Source organism: Mobula birostris, chromosome 30, assembly GCF_030028105.1.
Source record: "Mobula birostris isolate sMobBir1 chromosome 30, sMobBir1.hap1, whole genome shotgun sequence".
Taxonomy (NCBI): domain Eukaryota; kingdom Metazoa; phylum Chordata; class Chondrichthyes; order Myliobatiformes; family Myliobatidae; genus Mobula; species Mobula birostris.
In genome coordinates this window covers 6,299,770-6,312,923 of record NC_092399.1, presented here as the reverse complement: position 1 = coordinate 6,312,923, position 13,154 = coordinate 6,299,770, and the positions used below count along the sequence as shown (strand labels likewise).

The 13,154-nt window shown below is 42.4% G+C and overlaps 1 protein-coding gene across 2 annotated transcripts in view; it reads left to right on the top strand.

Moving 5' to 3' along the window:
* The window catches only part of cep85 (centrosomal protein 85), a 98,899-nt gene that overhangs the window by 32,901 nt on the left and 52,844 nt on the right, over positions 1 to 13,154 (top strand). The window contains exons 1-2 of one of the 2 annotated variants that reach the window (XM_072247389.1): positions 286 to 370; positions 2,796 to 2,945. In XM_072247389.1, coding sequence (XP_072103490.1) covers positions 2,943 to 2,945 — 3 coding nt within the window. In that variant the 5' untranslated portion in view covers positions 286 to 370; positions 2,796 to 2,942. Of the gene's footprint in view, positions 1 to 285; positions 371 to 2,795; positions 2,946 to 13,154 lie in introns of those variants that run through there. The other variant, XM_072247388.1, reaches the window with a different exon arrangement.

Here is a 13,154-nt window from a genome sequence, read left to right as displayed (position 1 = left end):
CCATTGGCCGCTTAATCTCCATGCTGTGCTTCAATCAGCCTTGAAATAGATTATAGTGAAATCAGCCAGGCTTCCAGCACTTGGTTGCTGTCCAGTGACCTTTCTGAAAAGAACATGTTAAACATTGGCTGAGAATAGATCTAGCTTTTTTTTTCCATGTTGAATAGTCCAGACCTGTATAAGCATGATGTCCAAGAGGCACAGTTAGTTGCCTGGTTAAATTTCCTTTGCACTTCTCAGCAGTTGCACCTTAACCCTGGTTGGGGTCTCTCCCTGAACCAGTGGCTGTATGTTGACTTCTGCAGCAGCTAATTATGATGAAGTGACAACTTGTGCGATGATCCTAAATTAAAATTTGGACTGAAATCTTGTAAGTATCTTAGGGCACTTTAACTGGGGCTTTGAAGCTGCATGTATCTAAAATTGAATGAGTTTAACATCTATAATTGGGTGTGTACTCTATAGTTGGAATGTCTTCTTGCTCAGTGTTTGGAAAACAGAGGCATTTATCTTTGGCCCTTGTTGTAAACTTCATTCACTTGCCTCTGGGTCTGCTCTTCACCCTGGCCACTATTTGAAACTGTTGTATATGACCCCAAGATGAATTTACAGTGCATCTCCATAGCAACATTGAAACTAACAACATCTGTTATCTCTGTTCTTGACTATCCTATGTATTTGCACTTTTTTGAGCTTCCTCCCTCACACTTGGTGGCCAAACCTTGTGTCCTAATTTGCAATTTGTCATGTACTTAGTGATGTGAATTTGTTCCAGGATCACTTTGTTTTAAATTGCCATTATTGCTTTCAGTTCCTCCACAACCTAGCTCTGATCTTCTTTACCTCTTATTATTACAGATATCCATATCTTTTGATTTCTAGTCCCTTAAGGATCCCTGGTTTTAATTCATTTACCTACTTTCTATAATCAAAGTCTGCTACTCTGGACTTCACTAAATCCCTCCGTTTTATTTAAAAATTATTCATTTCAATTGCATAAAATCTGACTGTTTAGACATTTTGTTATTTGCTTTAATATCTTGGGTGGTATGGTAGCATAGTGGTTAGTACAACGCTTTACAGTACCAGCGACCTTAGTTTGATTCCCACCACATATAAGGAGTTTGTAAGTTCTCCCGTGACTGTGGGTTTTGTCCGGGTACTCCAGTTCACTCCCTCAGTCCAAAGATGTACCATTTAGTATGTTAGTTGGTCATTGTAAATTGTTCCTTGATTAGGATAGGATTAAATTGGGGATTGCTGGGTGGTGTGGCTCAAAGGGCCAGAAGGGCCTATTCTCTGCTGTATCTCAATAAATAAAGTTACTACACCCATGATTGTGTAGCCAAGTTTCCATCAAACTCAATATACAAGTTTGCTGATGACACAACAAGTGTAGGCCGTATCTTGGGTAATGATGAGTTTGAGTACAGAGAGGAAATTAAGAACCTGGTGGCATGGTGCGAAGACAGTAACCTATCCCTTCACATCAGCAAGACGAAGGAATTGGTTGTTGACTTCAGAAGGAGTAGCGGACCGCAGACCCAATTTACATCGGTGGTGCGCAAGTAGAACAGGTCAAAAGCTTTAAGTTCCTCGGAGTCAATATCACAAATGACCTGACTTGGTCCAACCAAGCAGAGTTCACTGCCAAGAAGGTCCACCAGCGCCTTCCTGAGAAAACTAAAGAAATTTGGCCTGGCCCCTAAAACCCTCACTAATTTTTATAGATGCACCGTAGAAAGCATTCTTCTAGGGTACATCACAACCTGGTATGGAAGTTGTCCTGTCCAAGACCGGAAGAAGCTGCAGAAGATCATGAACACGGCGCAGCACATCACACAAACCAATCTTCTGTCCTTGGACTCACTTTACACCGCACGCTGTCGGAGCAGTGCTGCCAGGATGATCAAGGACATGACCCACCCAGCCAACACATTTTACATCTCTCTTCCCTCCGGGAGAAGGCTGAGGAGCTTGAAGACTCGTATGGCCAGATTTGGGAACAGCTTCTTTCCAACTGTGATAAGACTGCTGAATGGATCCTGACCCGGATCTGAGTCATACCCTCCAAATATCCGGACCTGCCTCTCGGGTTTTTTTTGCACTACTTTTCCATTTTTCCATTTATGATTTATAATTTAAATTTTTAATATTTACTATCGATTTGTAATCCAGGGAGCGGGAAGCGCAGAATCAAATATCGCTGTGATGATTGTACGTTCTAGTATCAATTGTTTGGCGACAATAAAGTATAAAGTTAAGTGTCTCCTTATATAAAATAAGGCAAACTATTGGGAATATTCTGCTCAGGCAGCAGTTGTAGAGAGACAAAATGGAAGTTAAAGGCTTCCAGTTAATAACTTATGATTAGATCTGCTCTAATGAGAAGTCCCATGATTCCAAATTTTTGAAGTATGTTTTTTAAAATTTTATTTCAGGTTTCCATCTGCATCATTATGCTTTTCTAACTTCTGAGGTGGCTCTGTCAAAATTTGGTTTGCTGTGTCTGTGAAGTGCCTGGATGCTATTTTATTGCTTGGTTGTACTTAAGTGAATAGTTCACTCCCTATGAGGGAAAATCACAAATTTGGCTTCACAGTATCATTTTTTCCCTGAACTTGGCTTTTCTAGCAATCATTAATTTATTCTAAAATTCTATCAATCATCCATACATTATATATAGGAATTTTTTAATGTAACCTACTATCATTGTAGCCAGCGGGTGAAATCAAATATGAAGACATATGAAGTTCAAATATGAATTTTAAAATGAATCCCATTTCTTTCTGCAGATCCTGTTATACCAAGAGCAACTTGCTGTGAAACGGAATGGCAAACACCTGCGATTTCACAAAAATACCAACGTAAGACTGAAAGAAGGCCCAGTACAGCTGATAGTGGAGACACTGCTTTAGGCACATCTTGTTCTGAGAGCACTGATGGTAAGTTAAAAGAAATATGTGGGGTGAATACAAGTTTAGTCTTTTTTAAAAATCACTCCCAATGTCTTCACTTCCTTCTGATCATAGTGTATGACACAACTAAAGTGATTGACATAGAGTCAATTGCTACTTTAGTGGTGGCTAGAGGTTAGGTCAGAAAGATGCTTTATCAGTAAATCCAATATTGAGTATAGACTGAATGGGATTCAATGATTGTGCCTCTGAGTAGGATGCTGTGGTCATTCACCATTTCAGCTTACCAAGAGTACATTACATATAATGTAACAAATGGAACTAAATGAAATGTCTAAAATTCATTGGTTCAGATAAAGGGTCCTGGACCTTAAACATCAACTCTGATTCTCTTTCTACAAATGCTGCCTGATTTTCTGAGTATTTCTTGTCTTTTCCATTTCAGTTCAGGCTTCAAACACCCTGAAGTTTTTTGACTTTGGTCGCACTTTATGTTGTATCCCATTTGGTTGTTCTGTGGGTGTGCTGTTGCAGATCTGCTTACAAATGTAACCCTCAGGTTCTGTCGGCTGCATAAGTCTAGGGAAGACCAAATGTGTGATATTGACGTGCAGAATTTCCTGTTTGTGTGGATGCTGCTTGATTTGTCACCCTGTTACAGATCAGTACCACGAAATAACAGACAATACACCATATGCAATTAAACAGTTTGGCTTCTGACTAAAAAGTTTGTAAAGGTTTAAAAAAAAAAGAAAAGGGCCCATTTTAATGAAACAGTCTAATGTGCACAAGTTGGAGCTCATAGTTTCCCTTTTGCCAATTCTCTATCGAATTCCCCGGGCGTCATCAGCTCCCGGCCCCACTGCAGGTCCACTCCTTTCTGGTGTCCACAACCTCTCCTTTTTGGCATCTTCTCTCTTCATCTTCTGCTGAACAAATGACCTAGATCACCTCAGTGTCGGGAACATAGCTTGAAAACACCCTCCCCTCATTGGATGGCTCACATTCCAAAGCATCTGTTATCTCTAACCATAACACAAACACTGCTTCTACAGAAAGACCGTTACATTAGCAGTGAAAACTTTCCCAGGGTGTTACACAAATATATAATTTTGGATTAAAATATGGTTTTACAATAAAGATGGATTAGTCATTGGCTGATTCGAGAAGGATTCCCAAATATTGAGAATGTTTCCTTGTCCATTTGTTCCTTCACATAACCCCTCTCCTGGCACTTATCCCTACATTGTGGCAAAGGTACTACACCTGCGCATTCACCTCCTCACTTGCCTCCAATCAGGGCTACAAACAGTTCTTCAAGGTGATACAACACTTTAACAGTGAATCTGTTGGGTCTACTGTATCCAGTGCTCCTGATGCAGCCTCTACATTGGTGAAACCTGACGTTGTTTGTCGAGCACCTCCACTCTAGCCACAAAGTGGCAAACCATGTTAATTCCTATCCCCATATCAACAGGTCAGTCCATGGCCACCTCTTTTGCCACATTGAGACCACGCTTAGGTTGGAGGAGTAACACCTCATATTCTGTCTCGGTAGCCTCCAACTTAATGGCATGAACATTGATTTCTCCAACTTGCGCCATTTCTCTCTCACCCCCCACCCCCACCCCCCACCATCTGCCTATCTCCTCCCACTGGTGCTCCTCCTTCCCTTTCTCCCATGCTCCACTCTCCTCTCCTGTCAGATTTACTTCCCTCCAGTCCTTTACCTACTGTTTGGCTGATTTAAGTGCTGGGCCAGATTGAAAAGGTCATATGTCGGGTCCAGGGGCGAGGGATGGACTGGTGTTCAGCTCATTGTTCCATGAAGTTTACTTGTCCCTGCACTGAACTGTGGCTCTGGCGTGCAACTAACAGGTTCCTGCATCGGCTTTGTGGCTGTGGACTCACTTTCATGAACTGCTGTTCTGAATGTTATTTGCTTACTTTTATTGTTTGTAAGTTTTCTTTTTCTTCTGCACATTGGTTGTATGATTGTCTTTTTTTAAAAATGGGTTCTTTTGGGTTTCTTTGTTTTGAGGCTGCCTGTAGGGAGATGAATCTCAAGGTTGTATTTAGTATACATACTTTGATATTACTGTAAATATGCTTTGAACTTTGAAATAATACTGCTGACTTTGAAGTTTGTGGAAGCCTAAAAGTCATTTTAAATCCCAAAGAATAAAGAAAAGTATGTGATTATTTGAAAACTTGGAACAAAACGCTAGGGGTACACAGTTCTGTGCAGAAGAGTCTCTGGTGTCAAATGTTAAATGCTTTGTTGTATCTCACTGCTGTGAGACTAATGATTTGTGTTCTTTTCTGGATCTTCCTTTGAGTGAGTTTTGATATTCTGTACTTTCTTGAAGTACCTGAAGCTCAACATTGAAAATTCATAGAGATACTGTATATCTATATGATTGATTTAGAGGCTGTACTTTGCTGAAGTCCTCTTACTGCATTCTCCGTCTGACAGTTGCAATGTGTACAGGCTCTATATGAAACTTGTGAAACTTGAGAAGCAGTTCTAATTATACCAACAACTCTTAATGCCAATTTCCTTACTGTTAAAATGGAGTTAGGCATACTCGTCAACCTTAGTTTGATCCTGATGGAAATTTAGTTTCACTGGTGGTATTGATCAGCAATCATTTGTGCATCTGAGCAAAGCTTGAGTTTTAGTGAAAGCTGAGACTTCCAGTGATGTCATTGATGATGCTGATACTGCACGGATGGATTTTATTTTGGACTAAGTGTTGTAGTTCAAAGATTTATCACTAAGCTTTATCAGGTAAGATTTAAGTCTGTTAGCACTTAAGGCTTTATTTCAAATTTCATAGCTTTTTAATGAAATGTGTCCCTTTTTAAGTATGTCGTATGTGTGAAGTTCTGTTTCCTTTTAAAATTGTGTACTTTTGTGGGGATCTGTAAGTGGTGTTTAGACATCAGTGCTTCTCCATTGCTTTAGGAAAAAACTCCAACAGATAATTTAGTAGTGGAGTAAAACTTTGATCTTCTGCTGCACAGTCATTCGGAAATCCTGAAGGATTAACACATGATTCACTGGGTGCTAATATGCATGCTGCCCTCAACACTCCGGTTCTCATGTTGTAGCATTAAAAAAAGTTATGTATTAGAAAACCAAGAATAATTTTTCATTAATCTAGAACATCTTGCACAGCTAAAATATCAAACTTTCTAGATGAATGGAATCTAAAAAAATTTAAGATTGCAGGATGATTACAGCATTTCCCATCCCTTTGAAATTGTTGGAAGAATAAATCTGTTCTTAATGAAATCAACAGGGGAGAGAGGACCAGTGTTGTAGGCAGATATCAGAGAGATGCAATAAAACTAAGGTGAAGGGGGGGTTAATTGAAAGATAACTGGTAATTCTGAAAACATTGTATAACACTATTAAAGGCAAAAGAATAACCAGGGTAAAAAGAAAGGAAAGTAGAGCCTATTAGTGGACATGGACAATCTATGCATGGAGCCGGATTGTGTAAGTAAGACCCTAAATGAGTATTTTTCATTGATTTTCACAAAGAACACAGACTTTGTAGTTGGTGAATTCAGTGAACAGGCTGGTGAAAGTCCAGTGCAGATCTCCATAAATAGGAGGTGATTGATGTAACACACATCAAGGTTGCTGGTGAACGCAGCAGGTCAGGCAGCATCTCTAGGAAGAGGTGCAGTCGACGTTTCAGGCCGAGACCCTTCGTCAGGACTAACTGAAGGAAGAGTGAGTAGGGAGGGGGAGATCCAAAATGATAGGAGAAGACAGGAGGGGGAGGGATGGAGCCAAGAGCTGGACAGGTGATAGGCAAAAGGGGATACGAGAGGATCATGGGACAGGAGGTCCGGGAAGAAAGATGGGGGGGGGGGGACCCAGAGGATGGGCAAGAGGTATATTCAGAGGGACAGAGGGAGAAAAAGGAGAGTGAGAGAAAGAATGTGTGCATAAAAATAAGTAACAGATAGGGTACGAGGGGGAGGTGGGGCCTTAGCGGAAGTTAGAGAAGTCCATGTTCATGCCATCAGGTTGGAGGCTACCCAGACGGAATATAAGGTGTTGTTCCTCCAACCTGAGTGTGGCTTCATCTTTACAGTAGAGGAGGCCGTGGATAGACATGTCAGAATGGGAATGGGATGTGGAATTAAAATGTGTGGCCACTGGAGATCCTGCTTTCTCTGGCGGACAGAGCATAGATGTTCAGCAAAGCGGTCTCCCAGTCTGCGTCGGGTCTCGCCAATATATAAAAGGCCACATCGAGAGCACCGGACGCAGTATATCACCCTAGTCGACTCACAGGTGAAGTGTTGCCTCACCTGGAAGGACTGTTTGGGGCCCTGAATGGTGGTAAGGGAGGAAGTGTAAGGGCATGTGTAGCACTTGTTCCGCTTACACGGATAAGTGCCAGGAGGGAGATCAGTGGGGAGGGATGGGGGGGATGAATGGACAAGGAAGTTGCGTAGGGAGCGATCCCTGCGGAATGCAGGGGGGGGGGAGGGAAAGATGTGCTTAGTGGTGGGATCCCGTTGGAGGTGGCGGAAGTTACGGAGAATAATATGTTGGACCCGGAGGCTGGTGGGGTGGTAGGTGAGGACCAGGGGAACCCTATTCCTAGTGGGGTTGCGGGAGGATGGAGTGAGAGCAGATGTACGTGAAATGGGGGAGATGCGTTTAAGAACAGAGTTGATAGTGGAGGAAGGGAAGCCCCTTTCTTTAAAAAAGGAAGACATCTCCCTTGTCCTAGAATGAAAAGCCTCATCCTGAGAGCAGATGCGGTGGAGACGGAGGAATTGCGAGAAGGGGATGGCGTTTTTGCAAGAGCCAGGGTAAGAAGAGGAATAGTCCAGATAGCTGTGAGAGTCAGTAGGCTTATAGTAGACATCAGTGGATAAGCTGTCTCCAGAGACAGAGACAGAAAGATCTAGAAAGGGGAGGGAGGTGTCGGAAATGGACCAGGTAAGCTTGAGGGCAGGGTGAAAGTTGGAGGCAAAGTTAATAAAGTCAACAAGTTCTGCATGCGTGCAGGAAGCAGCACCAATGCAGTCGTCGATGTAGCGAAGGAAAAGTGGGGGACAGATACCAGAATTCGTCCCCCCCATCCCTCCCCACTGATCTCCCTCCTGGCACTTATCCGTGTAAGTGGAACAAGTGCTATACATGCCCTTACACTTCCTCCCTTACCACCATTCAGGGCCCCAAACAGTCCTTCCAGGTGAGGCAACACTTCACCTGTGAGTCGACTGGGGTGATATACTGCGTCCGGTGCTCCCGATGTGGCCTTTTATATATTGGCGAGACCCGACGCAGACTGGGAGACCGCTTTGCTGAACATCTACGCTCTGTCCGCCAGAGAAAGCAGGATCTCCCAGTGACCACACATTTTAATTCCACATCCCATTCCCATTCTGATATGTCTATCCACGGCCTCCTCTACTGTAAAGATGAAGCCACACTCAGGTTGGAGGAACAACACCTTATATTCCGTCTGGGTAGCCTCCAACCTGATGGCATGAACATTGACTTCTCTAACTTCTGCTAAGGCCCCACCTCCCCCTCGTACCCCATCTGTTACTTATTTTTATGCACACATTCTTTCTCTCACTCTCCTTTTTCTCCCTCTGTCCCTCTGAATATACCTCTTGCCCATCCTCTGGGTCCCCCCCCCCTGTCTTTCTTCTTGGACCTCCTGTCCCATGATCCTCTCGTATCCCCTTTTGCCTATCACCTGTCCAGCTCTTGGCTCTATCCCTCCCCCTCCTGTCTTCTCCTATAATTTTGGATCTTCCCCTCCAACTTTCAAATCCCTTACTCACTCTTCCTTTAGTTAGTCCGGACGAAGGGTCTCGGCCTGAAACGTCGACTGCACCTCTTCCTACAGATGCTGCCTGGCCTGCTGCGTTCACCAGCAACTTTGATGTGTGTTGCTTGAATTTCCAGCATCTGAAGAATTCCTGTTGTTTGGTGATTGATGTTTAGGATTTAAGGTCGATAAATCCTCTGGGATATATGCGATTATCCGAGGCTGTGACATGAGGCAAAGAAAGGGATGGTTGAGTCTCTGGTCTGAGGTTTTTTAATCTTTGCTGGACAAACGTGGGGTACCAAATGATTGAAGGACAACAAAGTTTCAGAGAAAAGCCTGATGACTATGAGCGTAACATCAGATTATCGAGAAAGTTAATGATACTTGGGAACAATGTTCTTTCTAAGGTAGGTGTGTGTGTATCTTTTGCTACTAGCGCACAGAAGAATTTAAACTGCACAAAAGGTTGTCACCATCTACCTTGCTGGCATGTTAAGTATATTTCATGATTGTACACAATCACATTTCCTTTTCCGGTTTCTGATGTGGCCGATGTTGATAACATGGAATTTGTGATGATTTGTCTGCAGATTTTAGAACTGGCTTATTTCTACTGCTTTTATTGAAGAAATTAATTGATTCACTATGTCTACTTCCAAAGAGGCAAAGAGTATGAAGCGCAAAAGGACTACCAGTTCATTTAAAGCAGAATGGCTTAATGACCATTTCGAACAACTTTAATAACAAGTGAAAAGATTGATATTATTACATGCTGTTGTACAGTATATGAGAAATAAGACCCATTGTGTATTATTTTATTTCTTATAAACAATGGACTTGGTAGTTTATTATCCTCAGAATAGCTTCAGGTTTACTTCCACTTAAAAATTCCGTGTGCACATGTTGTCACTGGGCAAAAAATTGCACAGCATAACATTTTTTACACACGCTGGCAATTACAAATTAGAGGGAATGTTTCTTGGAAAACAGGGACTAGTTGGAGACAGCGAACATGTATTTGTCAAAGACAGATGCTGTCTGATCAATTTGATTGAATTCTTTGAAGAATTGACCGTTTCAAAGAGGGCATGGCAGTCGTTCAAGTTAAAGTTTATCGTCATCTGACTGTACCTATTATCAGAACCAGGCCTATTATCGCCGGCATGTGACGTGAAATTTGTTAACTTAGCAGTTCAATGCAATACATAATATAGAAAAAAAATTGAAATAAAAATGATAATAAGTAAATCAATTACAGTATACATATATGGAATAGATTTTAAAAACGTGCAAAAACAGAAATACTGTATATTTAAAAAGTGATATAATAAAAGTGAGCATATATATGACCAATCAAAACAATGTTCCTCTGGACTACAGTGCATCCACAAAGCATATATCACATCCAGCACATAAAACAAAATATTACCATAAATAAGTTAATAAAATGTAATTCAAAATGCAGGTAGTATGCAGCACGGGTAGACAGTGAAGAACTCACTGTCCTAGTGATGAGACCTCAGTGGCAGCAGGGTATTCATTAGTCCCACAGCCTGAGAGCTGAAGCTGTTACTCAGTTTGACAGTGCTGGACCTGATACTTCTGTACCTCTTTCCTGATGGTAGTGGGTCAAAGAGATTGTGGGGTGGGTGGTAGATGTGGTTTACATGACCTTTAGGAAACCCTTTGAGAAGCTCCCTTTATAGAAGGCTGGTTCAAAAGGTTAGAGCCCATGAGATCCAGAGCAAACTGGCAAGTTGGATCTGAAGTTGACTTGACAATAGTAAACTGAGGGTGATGGTAGATGGTTATTTTTCTGATTGGATGCCTGTGACTAGTGGTGTCTCACTAGGATCGGTTCTGGCACCCTTGCTGTTTGCTTTATAAGTGAATAACTTGGATGCCAAGTCAAATTTATTGTCTTTTATCTATATACATGTATATTGTCAAGTGAGATAACATTTCTCTGGACCAGAGTGTGAAGCACAGTAGTACACATAACACCCATATAACACACAATAACTTATGAAAGTAAGGACGAAATCTGCAAATGAATTACACATAAACAAATTAACGTGATAAGTTCAGTATTGTTAGGTACAGAACAGATTGACCGGTGACACTTTGAATGCAATATGGCAGGGAGTTCAGAAGCCTAATGGCCCGAGGGAAGAAACTGTTTCTCATCTTGACCATTCTTGTTTTTAGGCAATGGAGTCTCCTACCTGCTGGTAGAAGGTCAAAGATAATGCTGGATGGGTGGGATCCTTGATAATACCAAGGGCCCTGCATTTGCAGTGCTCCTGATGAATGTCTCCGATAGATGGTAGGGAGACACCTATGATCTTCTCAGCTGTTCTCACAGTCATGCAGGATTGGGAAGCACATTGGAGGAATCTGTTAATGAGTTCCTGAGGTGTTGTTAAGTGTAGCTATAAATTGACGTTTGGATGAGTAGTCATGTGCAAACCAGTAAACAGCACCTACCACAGAATGTAAGCTGAGTTAAGTTACTGGCAGCCAGAGGTGGCTAGGCAGCTTTCTAAGGTGACTGTTACAAGCCTCTCCATTACAAATTCTATACAAATCTACAGCTGTTGTGTTGTCTATAATTAGTTCACATCTATCAGAAAGTACAGGATACATTAAATGAATTTCAACAATGAGGCAGAATGCTGTTTTTGCAAAACGACTAAGATAGTTCATTTGTTTGTTGTTCCCTGTGTCATACTGCATGGGTGAGTAATCATGGTCTTGCTGTGACCGTGATTGTTCTTCACAAATTTTTTACGGAAGTGTTTCGCCATTGCCGCCTTCTAAGCAGTGTCTTCACAAGATGGGTGACCCCAGCCATTAGCAATACTCTTCAGCGATTGACTGCCTAGTGTAAGCAGTGGCATAACGTGGACTTGTGATGTGCACCAGCTATTCATATGACCATCCACCACCTGTTCCCATGGCTTCACATGACTGTGATCAGGGGGCTAAGCAGGTGCTACACCTTGCCCAAAACTGACCTGTGGGCTGGCAGAGGCAGGGGCACCTTACATCTCCTTTGGTTGAGACCTATCTCCACCCTGCCACCCTGCTAAGTCTGTAACTTTTGCATATTCATATTGTAGAGCACAGCTGGGGTATGCCAGTTTTTGCTACATTAGTTATGCATAAGTATAGAAGAAGACATTATTCTCAACGTTATTTTGGCAGCCAGACTTGGCCCAGGGCATTTCAGCAGTAAGTGATGATAGCCTTGTGTATAGTGAGCAAGGGATTTGTATGTGGTTAGGCAGCATGTGATTTCTCATTCAATGGCGAAAGTATACAAATATCGATAAATAGTATATTACCACAGACACAGTAATTACAAACATGATATTAGGACATGGGCATTCAGGCCTGAAATTGGGGAAAACTTCATCCAAAGTACAGTGGAAAAATGGAACCCCTAACAAAAATGCAAACAACAGGAATTCTGCAGATGCTGGAAGTTCAAGCAACACACGTCAAAGTTGCTGGTGAACGCAGCAGGCCAGGCAGCATCTCTAGGGAGAGGTGCAGTCGACGTTTCAGGCCGAGACCCTTCGTGGATTATAGGGAGACCCCCATAATCCTCTCAGCTGTTCTTACAGTCTTTTGTTGGGACTTCTGGTCCGATGCTTGGTTGCTCCCATACCAGATGGAGATGCAACTTGTCAGGATGCTCTCAATGGTGCTCATATAAAATTCAGTTAAGATGGTGGGGGGGCCTCAATTGCTTTAGGAAGTGGAGGCGTTGCTGTGCCTTCTTGTTCAGGAAGGTGATATTAAGGGACCAGATGAGGTCATCCATGATGTGAACTCCCAAGAATATGGTGCACTTAACTCTGTATGGAGGAACAATATATGCACAGAGGGAGATGGTTCATCTGCATCTTCCTGAAGTTCAGTGGTTTACTTGGCCTTCTCCACGTTCAGGCTTAGGTTGTTGTTCTCACACCAGTCCGCCAACTGCTTCACTTATTCTCTGTATTCCATCTTATCATCATTGTTGATGAGGCCAACCACTGTTGTGTCATCAGCAAAATTCATGGTACGTTTTGAACTGATTCCTGTAACAGTCATGCATCAGCGGGCTGAGCACACAGCCCTGGGGAGTGCCATTGCTCAGCATAATGGGACTAAGGATGTTGGTGTCCACATGGATTGTCTGTGTCTTTTCTGTTAAGTAGTCCAGGATCTAGTTGCAGAAGGAGGTGTTGAGACCCAGTGAGGACAGTTTCCCCATCTGTTTCTGGGGTATGATGGTGTTAAATGCCAAACTAAAGTCTATAAACAGCAGCCTGGGATATGAGACCCAATTTTTCAGCTGATATTGGACAGAGTGGAGAGCAAAGGCTATTGCAATGTCAGTGGATCGGTTCAAGCGATAAGCGAACTG